The sequence below is a fragment of the Mus pahari genome, chromosome 19 (genome assembly GCF_900095145.1).
Source record: "Mus pahari chromosome 19, PAHARI_EIJ_v1.1, whole genome shotgun sequence".
Taxonomy (NCBI): Eukaryota; Metazoa; Chordata; class Mammalia; order Rodentia; family Muridae; genus Mus; species Mus pahari.
Genome location: NC_034608.1, coordinates 3,120,119 through 3,137,190, shown reverse-complemented (window position 1 = coordinate 3,137,190; position 17,072 = coordinate 3,120,119). Strand labels below are relative to the sequence as shown.

Below are 17,072 nucleotides of genomic sequence, written 5' to 3'. Positions count from 1 at the left end.
TGTGTGTGTGTGTGTGTACATGTGTGCACATGCATGTGTACATCTGTTTGTCTATCTGTGTTTCTCAGTGTTTCCTTTCTCCATGAACCTCATCCTAAAAATGGCTCCTGGAGCTTAGCTTGAAAGCTCATAGTTATTTTTTGTTGTTTTCCAGGACAGAGTTTTATGGTGTAGTGCTAGCTGTCCTGAAACTCCTTCTGTAGACCAGGCTGGCCTTGAACTCACAGAGATCCACCTGCTTCTGCTTTCTGACTGCCTGGATTAAAGATGTGTGCCACCACCTCTCAGTCCGGAAGGCTCGCTCGCGCGCGCGCACGCGCACACACACACGTAATCCCAGCACTTTGGGGACTGAGGCTGGTGGCTCATGAGTTCCAGGCCAGTCTCGTCTTTAGTGAACCCCTGACTCAACCAACCACAGAACAAAATAAGGGGCTGGAGAGATGGCTCAGATGGTAAGTGTGCTTGCCGCACAATCACGAGGTCTAAGGAATGTGGACCCCAGGATTCATGTAACAAGCCAGATACCCTATATCCTCCTATATGCCCAGCCTCGATTTGGTACAAGGGGTGGATAGACAGAAACAGGCAGACCACCAGCCTAACCAAGAAAAAAAATGTGTCCTAGGTTCTGGGAGACAAAGGCGTTATGTGGAGAGTGGTGAAAAGGGACACACAGCGCCCTCTTGTGGCCTCTGTGCGTGCATACAGGTACACTCACCCATGTGCACACACAAACATACATACTCTAAAATTTCATCACTTATTTATTTGTGGTAGTCATATGCCATAACACATGTGTGAAGGTCAGAGGACAACCCATCATATGAGTCCTAGGTATTAAAGTCAGGTCATCTGCCTTGATGGCTAGCACACTCCCACAATGAGCTATCTCACTGGCCAATAATTTCCTAGAACAGATAGCTCCTGGATTTCAATACAGCTGTAGGGTGAGCAACTTACGGGGCCACTGTGTGTGCTCCAGCTCTCTCCTTGCTTGTTAATATCTTTCTCTTCCTTTCTCTCCTTCTTTGCCTTGGACAGCAGCCAATTTCGAGAAGAAATTGGGGGTGGGGTGGGGTGGGGTGGGGTGGGGTATAACTCCTGGAACTGCCATTTGCTCCCAGAGAGATGGTAAGAAAGTCTGGATTCTCTTGGAGTTCTGTCTCTTCCTCTCTGCCAAAGGGCCTCCTCTCCCTCCCATATCCCACTGACCACGGAGCACTTTCGTCTCTCCGTCTCCTCTCTTTATATCACCCCCCCACCTCCCTCCCCACTCCCTCGCACCTAAAGGACTCCTTCTGGAACCGGCCCCTGTTCCTTCTTGTTTTGACTGGAAAATGTCAAGTCAAGGAAAGGAATGGATGAGAGCTGTTGGGCTGCAGTTTCCTTTGTGTGACCTCAGATCTGGGGGAGGAGGAGGAGGAGGAGGAGGAGGAGGAGGAAGAGGAGGAGGAGGAGGAGGAGGAGGAGGAGGAGGAGGAGGAGGAGGAGGAGGAGGAGGAGGAGGAGGAGGAGGAAGAAGACTCTCGGGAAGGATAAAATGACAAGAACGTGTAAATGGCTTTTCTGGGAAACAGAAGAGAGGATGGGAGGTGATGACGTCAGGACAAAGGACAGAGGACTATGGGATGGATACCTAGAGGAGGTTACCTAGAGACCACAGGGAGGGAAGGGGGGGGAACAGTCAAGAGAAAAGAGGCCCAAAGACCTCGTTCTTTCTCATCCAGAATACTTTTTCATTTTACTTACGTGTTTATGTGTCTGTATGCATATGTGTCAGGTATGCGCAGATGCCTGCAGAAGACAGAAAGGGGTGCCAGATCCCTTGGAGCTAGAGTCACAGGGAAGTGGTGAGCCACAAGGCGTGTGTGCTGGGAACTGAACTTGGGTCCCCTGAAAGAGCAGTAGGCACTCTCAGGCCTTGAGCCAGTTCTCCAGTCGCCTCATTTCCACATTTCTTCCCAGTGTTCTCTATTCACACCCTCTCTCACCTGTTTCTTGCTCAAAGCACAGCTTGGCCATGGGAGCTGCTGTCTCTCTCTCTCTGTCACCAGGAGGGGGAGCCAAACTCCAGCAGAACCAGGCCATGGCTGTACCAGCACTGCGTGCAGAGAGCAGGCCCCTGGGGTGACCCTGCCTAGCTGAGTTTCATCTCACAGTCCCTCTATCTGTTCTTCAAGTTACACATTCCTGTGATTTACTGATAAAGTCAACGTGAGCGTCGCCTCTGCTTATAAAAAGGAGCGTTTATATTACCACCTTCTATCTCCCTTCCCTTGAAAGCCCCTATCCCAGCCTGCCCCTTACTACTTTCCTGAGCTCATGAATATCCCAAATGAGACATACAAATGTGAAGACATAAAGCTGATGTGGACGAATGAGAGAAAATGTGCCATGCTTGCCTTTCTGGGTCTGGGTTACCTCACTCGGAATGATTTGATTCCAGCTCCATCCATTTACCTGTGAATTTCAGAGTTTTGTGTCCTTAACAGTTGAACAGCCCACTGTGTACATGTATATTTTCAGTGTTTGATGGACATCATTGGTTAATGCACATGTCTTAGTTAGGGTTCTACTTCTGTGAACAGACACCATGACCGAGGCAATTTTTATAAGGACAACATTTAATTGGGGCAGGCTTACAGGTTCAGAGGTTCAGTCCATTATCATCAAGGTGGGAGCATGGCAGTGTCCAGGCAGGAATGGTGCAGGAGGAGCTGAGAGTTCTACATCTTTATCTGGAGGTTGCTAGGAAAATACTGATTTCTAGGCAGCCAGAATAAGGGTATTAAAGCCCATGCCCATAGAGGCACACCTACTCCAACAAGGCTACACTTCCTAATCGTGCCACTCCCTGGGCCAAGTATGTACAACTCATCACAGACATCTAAGCAGTTTACACCTTCTGGCTATACACAGAGCAACCATGAACACGGGCAAACAAGTGTCTATAGCAAGATGGTATAGTCTCTGGGGGATGTGCCCATGAGTAGTGCAGCTATTTTCGGTTTTTGTTGGTTTCTTGTTTTTAGAAACCTCCAGGCTGACTTCCATACTGGCTGCGCTAGTCTACTTCCACCAGCAACAAGTATGTGTTCACTCTTCAACACCAACACCAGCACTTGCTATCTATTTACTTGGGGTTTTTCCAGATAGGGTTTCTCTGTGTAGCCCTGGCTGTCCTGGGACTCACTCTGTAGACCAGGGTGGCCTTGAACTCTGCCTCCTGAGTGCTGGGATTACAGGTGTGCGTCACCACGCCCGGCTACCTTTTCTTTCCTTCTTTTTCTTTCCTTTCTTTCTCTTTTCCTTTCTTTCTCTCCTTCCTTTTCTTTTTTTCTTTCTTTCTCTTTCCTTCCTTCCTTCCTTCCTTTTCTTTTTCGTTTCTTTTCTTCAAATCATAGCCATTATGACTAGGCTAAAATCTCAAAGTCATTTAACTTGCATTTTCACTGATGACAAAGATGCTGGACATTTTAAAAATGTCTCTCAGCCATTGGCTTAACCTTTGGAGAACTCTGCATGTTGCCATGCCTCACTTTTTAAATTGGGTTGTTTACTTGAAGCTTGGTTCCTTTACTTCTCCATCCATTCTGGGTGTAGGCTCTGCTAGATAGGAGGCTGGTAAAGACTTCTTTTCTTGCTGTCATTTTTGCTTGAACGATAAGTGTCCTTTGCTGTGCAAAGCTTTTCAGCTTCATGAGGTCCCATTTATCAAGTGTAGGACTTAGTGCCTGGGCTGTCGGTGCTCTGCTCAGAGTCCTTTCCTGGGATGAGTTCAAGCCTACTCCCCATCTTCTATCAGATTCAGTGTATCTCATCTTGATGCCCTTGGCCCATCGGGAGGTGAATTTTATTGCAGGGTGATGGATATGGATCTACGCCCATTCTATATGTGGCTATCTAGTGTAACCAGCACCATCTGTTGAAGATGCCATCTTTTCTTCAGTATCGTTGGCCTCTGGGTCAAAAACCAGTGGCTATAGGAGTACGGGTTCTCAGTTCTCTCTCACTAGCAATAATTCTGCTTTTGTGCCAGTGCAATGTTATAGATGCTGATGAATTGAGCCCGGGTCCTGTGTTTACAGAGCAAGTACTCTTACCCACTGACTCGTCTCAGACAAGCACAGCGTTTTCACTGTGTGCTTTCTGTTATAGTCAAATGACACGCCCTTGGTCTGCACAACACTCCTACCTTCTCCTTGTTCCATGCTCCTCCCAGGAACTTGAAAGTATGCAGCTGATAATGTGACTTCTCCAGTCTGTCCTACTGCACAAGACTGGCATCTCCACACCAAGTGCTGCCATGAAAGATACTGCATGGGTATAGACCCTGAACCATGCATCAATGTCTTGGTGTGGGCTTCAGAACTAGGGTTCATTAGCCATGTTAGGGTGGACATTGGGGCTTGGCAGCTTTGTCAAAGGTGGCAGGTGTTACCTGCATCTACACTGTTGTGAGTCTCTGAAACAGAGTAGCTGTAAAATTTTGGAAAAACTAATTAGATAACTTTCCTATTCATCTGCCACTAGAACTGCAAGCCGGAGGCAGCAGCAACATGATTAACAGGGGCTGGGGCTAGAGCGCCACAGTCAAGACTACTGAAGGTGTAAAGGATGAGTGTAAATATGCCCCTGAAAAACCTCTTTGTGGAAAGGGCTGTCTACCTGTTTGTTCCTACTTGAGAGGTGGAAAAACTCCCAGAGATGTTAGGCCTTCTTCTTAGTTCCAGACACAGCCCTCACCACCAGAGGGCAGCACTGATTCAAAGAAATGCATACTCTCGGGAAGATAGCATCATATAACCCTCCTAACTGTATTTCCTAGTGAACCTCCCATTTCTGCCAGAGCCCCACCCCTACCCATTCTGCCACTCATTCACACACTTACTGCTCTTTTCCTAAAAGTATAGTTGTGTCCAGCTTCGACCATTTCTTTGGGTATGCATTCCAGCAAGGTCCCATGTATGCATTAAGAACAAGAATGTTAACAAGGACTAGGCCTGGTGGCCCGCACCTTTGATCCCAGCACTCAGGTAGGCAGATCTCTTATGAGTTTGGGGGCATCCTGATGTATGGCAAGCTTCAGGATAGTGAGGACTACATGACATCCCTGTCTCAAAATAAATAAATAAAAACCCCATAAAACAAAACCAGAATAAAACTTGGACATGGTGGTACATGCCTTTTAAGATCCCAGACAACATAGTGCACATTTATGATCCTCAAACTGGGGAGATGGAGACAGGAGAATCAGAAATCTGTGGTCACCTTTGGTTACACAATGAGATCAAGGTCAGCTTAGACTGATTCAGCAAGTTTCCATCTTAAGACAAAAAATAAGAGTGAGCACTGGGGTTCCTCTACCTCCCTCCACTTTGTAAAGCCATTATATAGAGTGCTGGTAAGGAAGGAGCGCCCAGGAGCTTAAAGCTGGTACCCAGAGAACCCAGCAGGACCATGCCAAGGACTGTCCCAAAGAGTCTGCCACAGCAGGTTGGGGCAGACTGTATGCCCAAAGAAACACGTCCTGAAGAGAAGTTAGGTCTAGATTCCCAGACTGCCACTGTGAAGAACTGAGGTCACAGTGCAACCCTTGCCTTCCCAAGTCCAGAATGGAGTCTTCTTGGTAAAATGTGCTTTCCAGACCTGCTGGCTGGCACGTGGTTATTTAGGAGTGTACCGGAGGCACCTACCTTATTAACTCAGTAATGGTTGTGGGCAACTTTACAAGCACCATGACTTACAAAACTGGAACTATTGCTCAGAAAAGGGTCCACCTACCTGAAGCTATATACAGCTAGGACAACCAGGATGGGACTGTATCTGGTGCCAGACCTTCTGAGTCTAGTCTTTCTTCCTGCGATGTGTGAGGTGGAGTCCCCAAGTCCCCTGGTGCCTCAGATGCTCAGCTCCCACAACATCGGAGAGTCACGGACTCCTGTACACACTGAGTCAGTCACTTTATTACTCTCTCAGATGCTGGTGACCTGCCATCTGTGGCAAGCTTTCTCGGGTACCTCTCCCCACCTCATTCCTTTAGGCTGTGGAGAGAACCAGATCTGGGTCTGGGCCTCCTCTCTTCATTGGCCCCAATTCTGTCCTGGGGTTCAAGATCAAGGTCATCTTCCTTGGGAGGGAGGAGTGGGGGCTCTGCTCCTTCCCTGAGCCCCCTTTCCCACTTGGAAGGGTGTTCTGGGGCAAGTCTCTCCTCCATGAAAAGGGGATGGAATGAGGGAGGGAGAGAAGGGTATTTCGCAGGGGAGGGTGAAAGCTGAGCACTCCAGAAGAAAGGATTGGATATGGGGCCCGAAAGGGAAGAGGCAATGGGGTTGGGAGAACTCTAAGGGGATGACGCCCTGAAGTGGGTGTTTAGAACCACAGCTACCCCAGAGCCCAAGGCGGAAAGGCACCACCACCCTCTGGACCTGGTGCTGAAGTCCCTTGCGCTACCGCGGCGGCCCGGCCATGGATACGCTGGTGACGGAGCACATGCTCACGCCTCCCGAAGCCCTTGCCACACTCCCAGCAGGCGAAAGGCCGCGCACCAGAGTGTGTCTTGCGGTGTCGCACCAGGTGCTCGCGCCAGTAGAAGGTCTTGCCGCACTCGCAGCACGCGTGCGGCTTCTCGCGCGCTGGCAGGGGGCGCAATGCAGGCCCTGGGCTGCCCGGGTGCGTGCCGCGGTGGCGCCGCAGGTGCTCCTTGCGCCGGAATGCCTTGCCGCACTCAGGGCACGCGTGCAGCTTCTCACCGGAGTGGCTTTGCCGGTGGCGCAGTAGATGCGCCGGCTTCAAGGGAGACTTGCCGCACTCCGGGCATGACACAGTGCCTGGAGCTGCCAGGAAGGCAGGGAGGACCGGTGCCAGCGGAGCTGGTGGGGGGCTGCCCGGCTCCTNCTTATANGGGCGCATGGCCCCGCTGCTCCCTGTTGCGGGTACCTCTGTCCCGGAGGAGGCCCCGGTTCCTGCGGGAAAAGGTACACTGCAGTCAGGGCTGAGGCTGAGCTGGTGAGCAGCAGTTTGGGGCAGGGAGGTGGCCTGGAGGGCAGGTTTCCCACTTCTATGCCTCCTAGCGGAGCTTCACGCAGCCTAATAAACACCAATCTGCAGCTGACTAGTCAGGGAGTAGGGAGTAAACAGACATAAAGGTGGGAGGGCGGTAGAGGGAGTATTGGGGGGTGGGGTGGACTGATGGACACATGGGTGAGGGTTCATACTGTTGTAAGAACAAAGGTGATGGATGGAGGAGCCAGATGGTGGGGAGAGAGGGACATTACTGAGAACACAATGGGTGGGCTGACTGCACTATAAGGGCTGAGAGTGTCCGAATGGAACAAACTAGTGGACTGAGGCAGGGAAACTAGGGGACAGATGAACCATATGACCCCTTTGTCTAGGTTTCCCATCTGTTCTGTGGAGCCCTAGGAATGTCCACAACCTTGGTTCCAGTAGTTTTACATCATGAACTTGGCTTCCTTTGCTGTCTGAAATGCCCACTTGTCTCCCACTGCTGCCCTATTCCCACCCTCCACTGCTATTTGATTTCTTCCTGAATATCTGGCGTCTGCCCCACCGTCTAAGAGATATAAGGAGTCACTTCATCCTAATGTGACATAACAGACTCCATGCCCAGCTCAGGGCTGGGAACTTAACACAGACCACCATAGCACCTGGGATAGGCAGAGCATGTCGGGGTGCATACCCCAAGGTATGCTGCCTGGGCCCAATCCGGATTTAGCAGCATTCACCCTTGGGCGAGTCCTTCTACAACCCTGCACCCAAATGCACTACAACCAGATCTGGGCACAGCCGCATGCCTCAAATCTCAGCACTCCGGGAGACTGAGGCAGGGGACTGTATCAGCCTGGGTTGCACAAGGAGACCTTAGCTCCAAAGAGCACATCACTTTAGTATGCTATAGTTTCCACGGGCTGGCAGAGCTGCACCTGGCAGACAGTGGCGTGTGAGCCCGCCTTCCGTGAGCTGGTTCCCCAAGGGCAGGCCTGTGTGAGCTGTCCCTACTGCGTTCCCTGAGTTTAAATTGCCAGGTCGGTCCCTGACTTAGCCTGGGAGACAAGGACTTCTTTATCAAGAATGAAATGAGGAAGGGGCTGGCTGCTCACCTAAGGGAATTACCCCACTTTCTTCCTTTCCAACACTGACCCCCGGGCCTTCTGTCATATCCCGAGGTGCCCTCATTGCTGACGACCCATCTGGGGAGGTTGCTGGGCCCTGAAATGAGATAGCATATGCCAAATTGAGAAATTATAATAACCCGTGTTTGCCATTCTCCCACCACACAGTTCTGAAATCCTACTGCCTATCTTGTTTTTTGTTTTGTTTTGTTTTTCAAGACATTTCAAGTATGTCTCTGTGTAACCCTGGCTGTCCTGGAACTCCGCAGTCCTGGCTGGCCTCGAACTTAGAGATCTTCCACCCATTGCCTCCCGAGTGCTGGGATTAAAGGTGTCCGACACTACTGTCTGTTTTGGTTCCTTTGAAGACTCCTTTCTGTGGTTTGGGGGGTTGATGCCTGAGCGTCTAATCCTCTGGAGCTGAAGTTACAGGAAATTGTGAGCCACCTGGCCTGGGAACTGGGAACCAAACTCCAGTCTGCAGGAGCAGCAAGAGCTTTTAACTGAAGAGCCTTCTCTCTACCCTGAGTGTGTGTGTATGTGTGTATGAGTGTGTGTGTGTATGTGTGTGTGTGTGTATGTGAGAGTGTGTGTGTGAGTGTATGTGTGTGAGTGTGAGTATGTGTGTATGTGTGTGAGTGTATGTGTGTGTGAGTGTGAGAGTGTGTATGTGTGTGTGTGAGTGAGAGTGTGTGTGAGTGTGTCTGTATGTGTGTGAGTGTGTGTGTATGAGTGTGTGTGTGTGAGAGTGTGTGTGTGTATGTGTGTGTGTGTGTGGCAGGGGCGGGAAATAAACTGAACATATGAAGGTCAAGAGACTGGCTTTTGAGAGTTGGCTTCCTCCTTCCACCTTGTGAAGTTCAGTTCCTCATCAGTCTTGATGACAAGAACCTTTATCCACTGAGCTGCTTCGCTGCACGTTCTAAGGGACGCTGGATGCCATACTGGAGGCTGTTCAAACTCGGCCTCCTGTCAACCAGTGCAAGCACATTCATTGGAAATGGGGTTCCAGCCTCAAGTCAGCCTTTAAGTGGTGACAGCCATGGTCAATACCCTGTGGCCTCTTCAAGAGGCCCTGAGACAGATCCACTTTCCCCAGTCAAGCCTACCCTCTGGCCCACAACAACTTCATAGCTTTGGGGACATTCGTTATAAAGTAACAGGTAACTCATTCATTTGTTTTGAATCTTACTTTAACTGCTGGTGTCTGGGTAAAATGCAAACTTGAAGCAACCTTTAACTCAGAAAAGCATGAAGCTAAGAACCAGGACATGTGGTAGATTCCTAAGCTTATGCTCCCAAGAAGTGATGCTCAGAATTCCTCTGGTGCTAGGAAATGAGATGCAGGAGTTACACACACAACACCCCTCTCCTCACCTCCTGTCTTAACGGTACTGGACCACTGGCTGGAGGGACCTAGATCACACAGCAAAGGCACAGGTGACTAGCCATGCATACAAGTCTACCTGCTGGTCAAGACTCAGAAGCATTCCTAGCAGTGTGGATTCTGCAGGCCTCTGCCCTGCCTGTGTGGGAGGATGAACAGCCTGGACGTTGGTGGACTTGATCAGCTCAGTACTCACTCAGGCAGCCTCTAGCTTTACAGACTGGGAGCCATCTTCTAAATTCACTACAAGGCCAGCCTCTACCTCTGCCTCCTGAGTGCTGGAATTCCAGGCATGTACCACTAACTACCTACCTACTTGCTTGTGTACTGATACTGACCTTTGCTGAGTCCTGCCCCATCACTCAGCTGCCCTCAGCCTTGAATGATAGGTTCTGTTGACAGAGCTGCACTTCATTGGTAAATTTCCAGAGAGAACATTTTCTGCATCTGTGTAAAGCCCACTGGCTACAGCACATCACCAAAGAGAAACTCTTTAGTCCTTAGCTTGCTTCTTCAGGTTGTCTTTAAAATGGCATGGTTGGACTGTAGGGCGGTAGTGGCAGAGGGTTGGCAACCTAGCCAAGATGAGCTGAGAACTACCCCACTTCATAATCTTAGCAGTTTATAAAATGTTTAAGAATGATCCACCCCTTAGAGATTTGGCAGCACTTCAATACATAAAACTGCCAGGACCGCCAGGCGTGGTGGCGCANGCCTTTAATCCCAGCACTTGGGAGGCAGAGGCAGGCGGATTTCTGAGTTCAAGGCCAGCCTGGTCTACAGAGTGAGTTCCAGGACAGCCAGGGCTATACAGAGAAACCCTGTCTCAAAAAAACAAAAACAAAAAAACCAAAAAAACCTGCCAGGACCTGGTACCTTTTTTGTGTAAGGTCTTAGGTCGCTGATCTGATCCCTTCTGCCCTCTGGTTTTCAGGGTTCACAGCTGACTTTTTTTTTTTGTATGTAGCTGTCTTTGGACACACGAGAAGAGGGCATTGAATCTTTTTACAGATGGGTTGTGAGCCATCAAGTGGTTGCTGGGATTTGAACTCAGGACCTCTGGAAGAGCAGTCAGTGCTCTTATCCGCTGAGCCATCTCTCTAGCCCGGATTTGTTGCTTCTTTATGAGACTACATTGGCAATTTGAATTTCACCCCCCAAAAGTCCATTCCCTCTAGGTTTCAAACATGTGCAAGTTGCTCCGGCTTCAACAGCTCTATTATCTGCTCACTACCCACACTGCTTCAGGTTTTGCCTCTGGTACCTATATCTGCTGTTTCTCCTTTGTTCCCAGGCAACGTGCTACAGAAAGCTTGTGGTCCTACTCTGATGCTTTTCAAAGGCTGAGAGCTCGAAGGATCAGCATGCCTTGGATTACTTCTACTTTTCTAACTTTTCCTCTTGTCACACTCAGTATTTTGTGCTAAGTTTCCATGTTTCCAGCTGCCTCTGGGGGGGGGCTCTAAGACGTCCCTCAAATCTGAGACAAACTAGTTTGGCATTTCCTGTGGTAGTAACCACAAGCACAGGCCGGAGCTGACTCTCCACAGTTTCTTAGTCCAGCCACCAGCATTCTTTAGGTTTCTTGTGCTGGCAGACATCCTGCTCCCCCCCGTGGCTTCTGGTATACAGAGACCACAGGCTGGATTACCACAGGCAAGTCATTCTATCTTATGAAGGTCACATTCTGTCTCAACAGAAGTGAGCAGGCAAAATACACCTTGGCCTTCTGGTGTGAAACTTCAAGGCAGGGCAGTGTTCCTAAGTGTTCCAAAGCAAGCACTTATATAGCATTCACTAACGCCAGGGACAGTTCCAACCAGGGCCACATGAAATAAACAGGGCAAGGCTCCTAACTGAGTAGGGCTGAGACAACAATGCAGCTTGGACCACGCACATCACCAAAGAGAAACTCTACATGCACTGTGATGGTTTATACTGGCACCTCAGCAGAACCAGTGTCAGAAAAGAGCCCCTGTGCTTTTTTTTGTTTTGTTTTGTTTTTTTGTTTTTGTTTTTTTGAGACAGGGTTTCTCTGTGTAGCCCTGGCTGTCCTGGAACTCACTCACCCCTGTGCTTTTGTGGGGGAAGACTACCACTGTGTGGCCATTCCACAGGCAACTTCTCTGACCGAATCTAGCAACAAGCTGAGAATCAGGTGTGGTGGCGCACACCTTTAATCCCAGCATTTGGGAGTCAGGGACAGGCGGATTTCTGAGTTCAAGGCCAGCCTGGTCCACAGAGTGAGTTCCAGGACAGCCAGGGCTATGCAGAGAAACCTTGTCTCAAAAAACCAAAAACAAACAAACAAACAAAACCCAAATTACCCAGCAGAGAACCTGCTACTATGGTCCTGGCTTCAGGGAGGTCATCTATGAGCCTTTAAATGTCACACCTGGAAAGAGGGGGCCTCTGCTTGGACCCTGAACCAGACAAAAGAAGCATGTAACCCGTCTGTGGTGGGAGTTTAAACCATGCAGATTACCAGCCAGCCACATGGGCAATCTGCCATGCAGCCAAGCTTGAGTAAAAACTGCACAGCAAGACCTTAGGTATCCGCTTCTGTGTTCTATTTTAGGGTTTGTTTCTTTTCCAAGAGAAGGCCTTGTCTAGTTACAGGCAGGTCTTGAACTCTCCATGACCCTTCTGCCTGAGGTATGCACTATCACACGGGACTAAGGGCTCCCTGCTTGTTGCTCCCCACTTTGAAGCTAAGGCCAGGCGGCCCTGCCTTCAACATCATCAGTAGCGGACAACCTGTGCTGACTCCTAAGACTTCCTTTAGCCGGTGTCCTTTCTCTACATTAACGGGAAACCCAAGCAAAGCAGACTTCACCTAGACCTTCCAGCCAACTATTTATTACTGGAGGAACTGGGGACTGCTAACGCAGGTGACACTGGAGAGGCACCTTTGGAGGAGCAACTGTCACCCGGCGCCAGCCATATACTACACCTTCGTTTTCAGGGGGCTTTTGCTTATGTGTGATGTGCGGCCACAAGCTGAGAAGTATAGTCCAGCGAAGCCCCTCCCACACCACCACGGCCACCAAGGCCTCCTGCTCACCCAGAGCTCCTCCAGCAGCGCCACAGCCTCCTCTCCGCTCTGGGGCCGGCGGCTGCACACCCACGCCTGNGTGTCTGCAGGGAGGGCGCTCAGGAACTGCTCCAACACCAGCAGCTCCAGCATCTGCTCCTTCGTGTGCACTTCCGGCTGGAGCCAGTCCCGGCACAACGCATGGAGCAGCCCCAGGGCCTCACGCGGCCCTGCTGCATCGCCCAGGTGGAAGTGACGGAAGCGGTGCCACGGGGAGTCGAGCGTCAGGGCCTCAACGGCCAGGTTCTCCTGCTTCACTGGCTGGGATGCCGGGGCCTCCATGGGGCCACCTAGGTTTGAGTTACCCGCACCTGAAGAGAGGAACAGTCAGCAATGGGAGAGTCCAGCTCAGCAGCCCAGGCTATAGCAAGGGAACTCGCCTGAAGCTAAATGGATATTGACCATTACCGGCTCGCCCACGTCTTAGCAGTCTTTTGGGCTTTGACTTCCTATTCTGCAAAATGAAAGCATACCTGCTTGCCTCTGACCAAAGAGAAGACAGGCAAAGGTCCCTGTGATCAGTGCTTAAGGGTGATTAGAATGACCTCTTCTATGGGTCATATGGAAACCTAATAAAGTAGCTTTTTAATATGTATGTATGCATGCGTGTGTGTATGTATGTATGTATGTATGTATATGTATGATCTAAATGAAATTACCAAGCATTGGGGAGCGGAGCCTCAACTGGATATCTCTCTTCACCAAATGAAGCTTTCAGTACCAGGAATGGCTTACATCTAATCAAGCTGTTGGCCAAAGGAGCCCCATGGAAACCCCCAAGCAATCTAGGCTATTGCTAAGGTTATTTGTTGCTCTCCACAAACGGCTAAGTCTTAAGCCCTACGGCTCAAGTCTAACACCTACACAACTCACTGAACACCTACAGAGAAGTTGAGCTGGTGCCTACCCCATGGTCTGGTGTTCGCAGGACTGGGAGATAAGCTGCACCACGCCAAAGGAGAAAGGGAAACGACTCAGCTACAAACCCTTCCACCTACACTGGGGCCTGCTACAAGATGCATGGTTGCAATGGTGGCGCAAAAGATATGGGAGTAACCTACCACAATCTGACTGGATTTAAGGTCTATTCCATGAGATGAAATCTATTCCTGACACTGCTCAGGTGACCAAGAAGCTGAGACTAGATCCCAGAGACCTAGGGCAAAGCCAAATACTACTGTTCTGCTAAAAGAAGCCAGCAATAAAATGACTCCAGATGGCATTCTGTTATAGCATAGATCAGTGCTTTGCTCAGTCACCATAGAAGCTTCCTCCTGCAGCAGATGGGAATAAAAACAGAGGCCCACAACTGGACAGGGGGAAGGGTGAGAAGCCTGGCAACACTCAGGACTGAGTGTCTCCACAAAATCCCTCCCCTCAGGGCTCAGGGGCAGAAAGACTGTAGGAGACGGGGATGGAAGGAAACAGTGCCTACAGGACAGACACAGCCTCGGAGACTGTGGCAGTATGCAAGGGGAATGCATGGGTCTGTGTCAGATGGGGTCCCAGAGCTAAGAGTGGACACACGAGTCCATTCCTAACCCAGAAGCCATCCCCAAATGACAACCGCTTGGAAGTTAAAAAATAGTTCTCTCCAACCGTCTCTGGGTATACAAACCAACCTTAAGGGCAGGCCCCATGCCCAGCAATGGGAAGCAAACTCACTGGAACTTTGGAGGTTGTCTCGTCATGTTTAATCAGGGCATCTTTAAAACTTACTGTTATTTTATTCATTTTTATCTTTTTAACCTTACAGGTCCTTTGCATATATATTATGGCTTCCAGTTTTGTGTTTTTGAGATTCTTTTTTTTTTTTTCAAGACAGGGTTTCTCTGTATAGCCTTGGCTGTCCTGGAACTCACTCTGTAGACCAGGCTGGCCTTGAACTCAGAAATCCGCCTGTCTCTGCCTCCCGAGTGCAGGGATCAAAGGCGTGCGTCACCAATGCCCAGCGTTTTTGAGATTCTTGTGGGTCTGTTTCCTACGCTTTTTCTTTGTCTTGTGTTTGTTTCGTCCTGTTCTGATTTATTTTTGTTTTATCTTATCACTATTCTTCAGGAGCCTGTTTGTTTTCTAAGGGACAGAAGGAGCATGGGCTGGACGGGAAGGGAGTAGGGGAGGACCTGGGGAAGGTATGGGGTAAAAAGTCCAAACTCACTTCAGGGTTTTGAAACTCCACTAACCCCTGAGCCCATCCTGAAATCCCATCAATCCCCACCCTGGAAAGCCCTGCACCCCCCAACACCAGACATGAAGTCTGCCTCCCGTTTAGTTCTTTGCTGTTTCTGGCCTGTCTGAGCAGAGGCAGCCAGCCTGTCTCTCGCCCAGTAAATCCCTGGTGTGGGGATTGTTGTGTGGTGTAACTCTGGTATTTCTTGGCTCCTGACTTCCACGATGCCTTTAGCTTGAGCTGCAACACTTGCATTGGGGAAAACATTCTCCCTCAGAGCTGTAACACTTATAGAAGGGACACCATAATTAAAATATATTGCATGGAAAAAAAATCTAGTTTCAATAAAAGAAAAGTAGAAAAAAAAAAGAAATTTTATTAAAATTCAAACAAAACAAACCAAAACCAAAAAAAATTAAATTAAAAAAACCAACCAAACAAACAAACAAAAAACCCCACCACCAGAACAAAACCCTCTCCCTCTCTGATAGCAGACCAGACTCACGGCTTGGCCTCCTCCCCTCCCTCCTCTCCCTCTCTTATAGCAGACCAGACTCACGATTGGCCTCCTTCCCTCCCTCCCCTCCCTCTCTGATAGCAGACCAGACTCAGGGCTTGGCCTCCTCCCCTCCCTCCTCTCCCTCTCTTACAGCAGACGAGACTCACGGCTTGGCCCCCTCCCCTCCCTGATGCTACCTTGGCTGAGCAGTCTCCTTCATCCTAGTTTCCTTGTGGCTACTAAACTAAGGAAACACAAGAAGGTACCACACAACAATTAGCCATAAGATACACCAACTGGTGCAATAGTGGCGTGACAGCTTCGGGGGTAACCCAAGGTTTCTGACTGGCTTTGAGGCCCACCCCGCAGGAGGGAAGTCCCACCCATTACTATAGTCCTAAACAAAAGCCTGTGCTGGAAATGTCACAGGCCCTTGTGAGGAAGCTACTGCTGTTGTGCACAGGCATGATGTGTCTGTCACACTGCCTTCTGAATATTTCTGCTCATGTCCTTCGAGCTTGGTGCTGCTGTCATCTTTGGTCAGAGAGGCTTCCTTTTTTCAGTGAGCCATTACTACAGACACTCATAGCTGGTCAAAGTGCTAAGGACAAGCGATGTTTGAATGGTCAGCCCTAAGTGGGACATCTGTAGCACTTCCTCCAAGGCTCAGCGTAGAGTGACTGGATGAGGGAAGAGAGACTGAGAGAGAGAGGTGGAGTGTTGTGGAACACCAAATCTCAGCAGCTATGAGTACCCTCAAATCTGGGTCTCAGAGGTCAGAGGGTCAATAGACCCTGAGCCACCAGGAGGAGCCAGTTAACAGTTGCTACAGAGGAGGGGACGCCTGTGGATTCACAGGCAGTTAACATTTTCTTCAGTTTACACTCCTATAAATAACACCTCATCCACACTCAGGTAAAGAACCTCATTACTAAACGCAGGGCTTCTGGGGCGGGGGAGGGTGGAAGAGAGACAAACTGAGAAGAGGAAGGGCACCAGGGGAGTGACATACAGGAGGATGACAGGGTTATGAGGGTCATGTAAATGTGACCAAGATACATGTATCATGGGATCCACTATCAACATAGTTAACATATGCTAATAAAAATATTTTTCAATGGGGGGGGCTTGAGAGATGCTTAGCTGTTAATAGCATTCACTGCTCTTCCACAGAATCTGTTCCTAGGACCCAGATTGGGTACTTACAACTGGCCGTAACTCCAATTCTAGGGGAATCTGACTTCTTCTGGCCTCTTGGGGCACCCAAATGTGTAACACACACAAATTTTAAAGACCTCTTAAAAAGCTTTAAAGAGAACAGAGGAAGGACTGTGAGTGGAGCCTGGCCTGTAGTAAGAACTCAGATGTGGGTACTATCTGCCCTGCCTACTTACTACCTGATTACTAAGGAAGGGAAGTTGCAGAGAAGCGGGGCTGAGGCTCCTGAGCTCCTCGGCTCACCTGGGAGCTGAGGTCTCTGCTGATGACGCTTCCTCTCAGAACCCTGTGCTCCCTGGGCTTTCCAGTCCCTGGACGCCCTTCCACTGAGGGACCTTGTCTAGAGCGGTGTGGTTCCTGGGCTTCCAAGTCCCAGAATACCTGTCCATCCCAGCAGGAGCACTTATAATTACTGCAGGATTCCTCTATCTGACTGTCCTTTCTTTTCGTGTCTCAAATGGTCCAGGCTGGCCTCTCACTCATTAAGCAGTATAGGATAACCTTGAACTTCTGACCTTCCTGCTTCCATCTTTCTTTCTTTCTTTCTTTCTTTTTTTTTTTTTTTT

The 17,072-nt window shown here is 49.6% G+C and overlaps 2 protein-coding genes across 4 annotated transcripts in view; both read right to left on the bottom strand.

Moving 5' to 3' along the window:
- Positions 1-2,025, bottom strand: part of Galp (galanin like peptide) — a 17,781-nt gene extending 15,756 nt beyond the window's left edge. Inside the window, 1 exon segment of the mRNA XM_029532050.1 lies at positions 1,995-2,025. Coding sequence (XP_029387910.1) covers positions 1,995-2,025 — 31 coding nt within the window.
- Positions 2,026-5,947: 3,922 nt separating this feature from the next.
- Znf444 (zinc finger protein 444) overlaps positions 5,948-17,072 on the bottom strand; it is a 17,678-nt gene continuing 6,553 nt past the window's right edge. For all 3 annotated transcript variants that reach the window (XM_021219368.2, XM_021219369.1, XM_029532155.1), the window contains 3 exons: positions 12,590-12,930; positions 8,127-8,235; positions 5,948-6,968 (listed from right to left, as the gene is read on the bottom strand). In XM_021219368.2, coding sequence (XP_021075027.1) covers positions 6,388-6,968; positions 8,127-8,235; positions 12,590-12,901 — 1,002 coding nt within the window. In that variant the 5' untranslated portion in view covers positions 12,902-12,930 and the 3' untranslated portion in view covers positions 5,948-6,387. The remainder of the gene's footprint in view (positions 6,969-8,126; positions 8,236-12,589; positions 12,931-17,072) is intronic.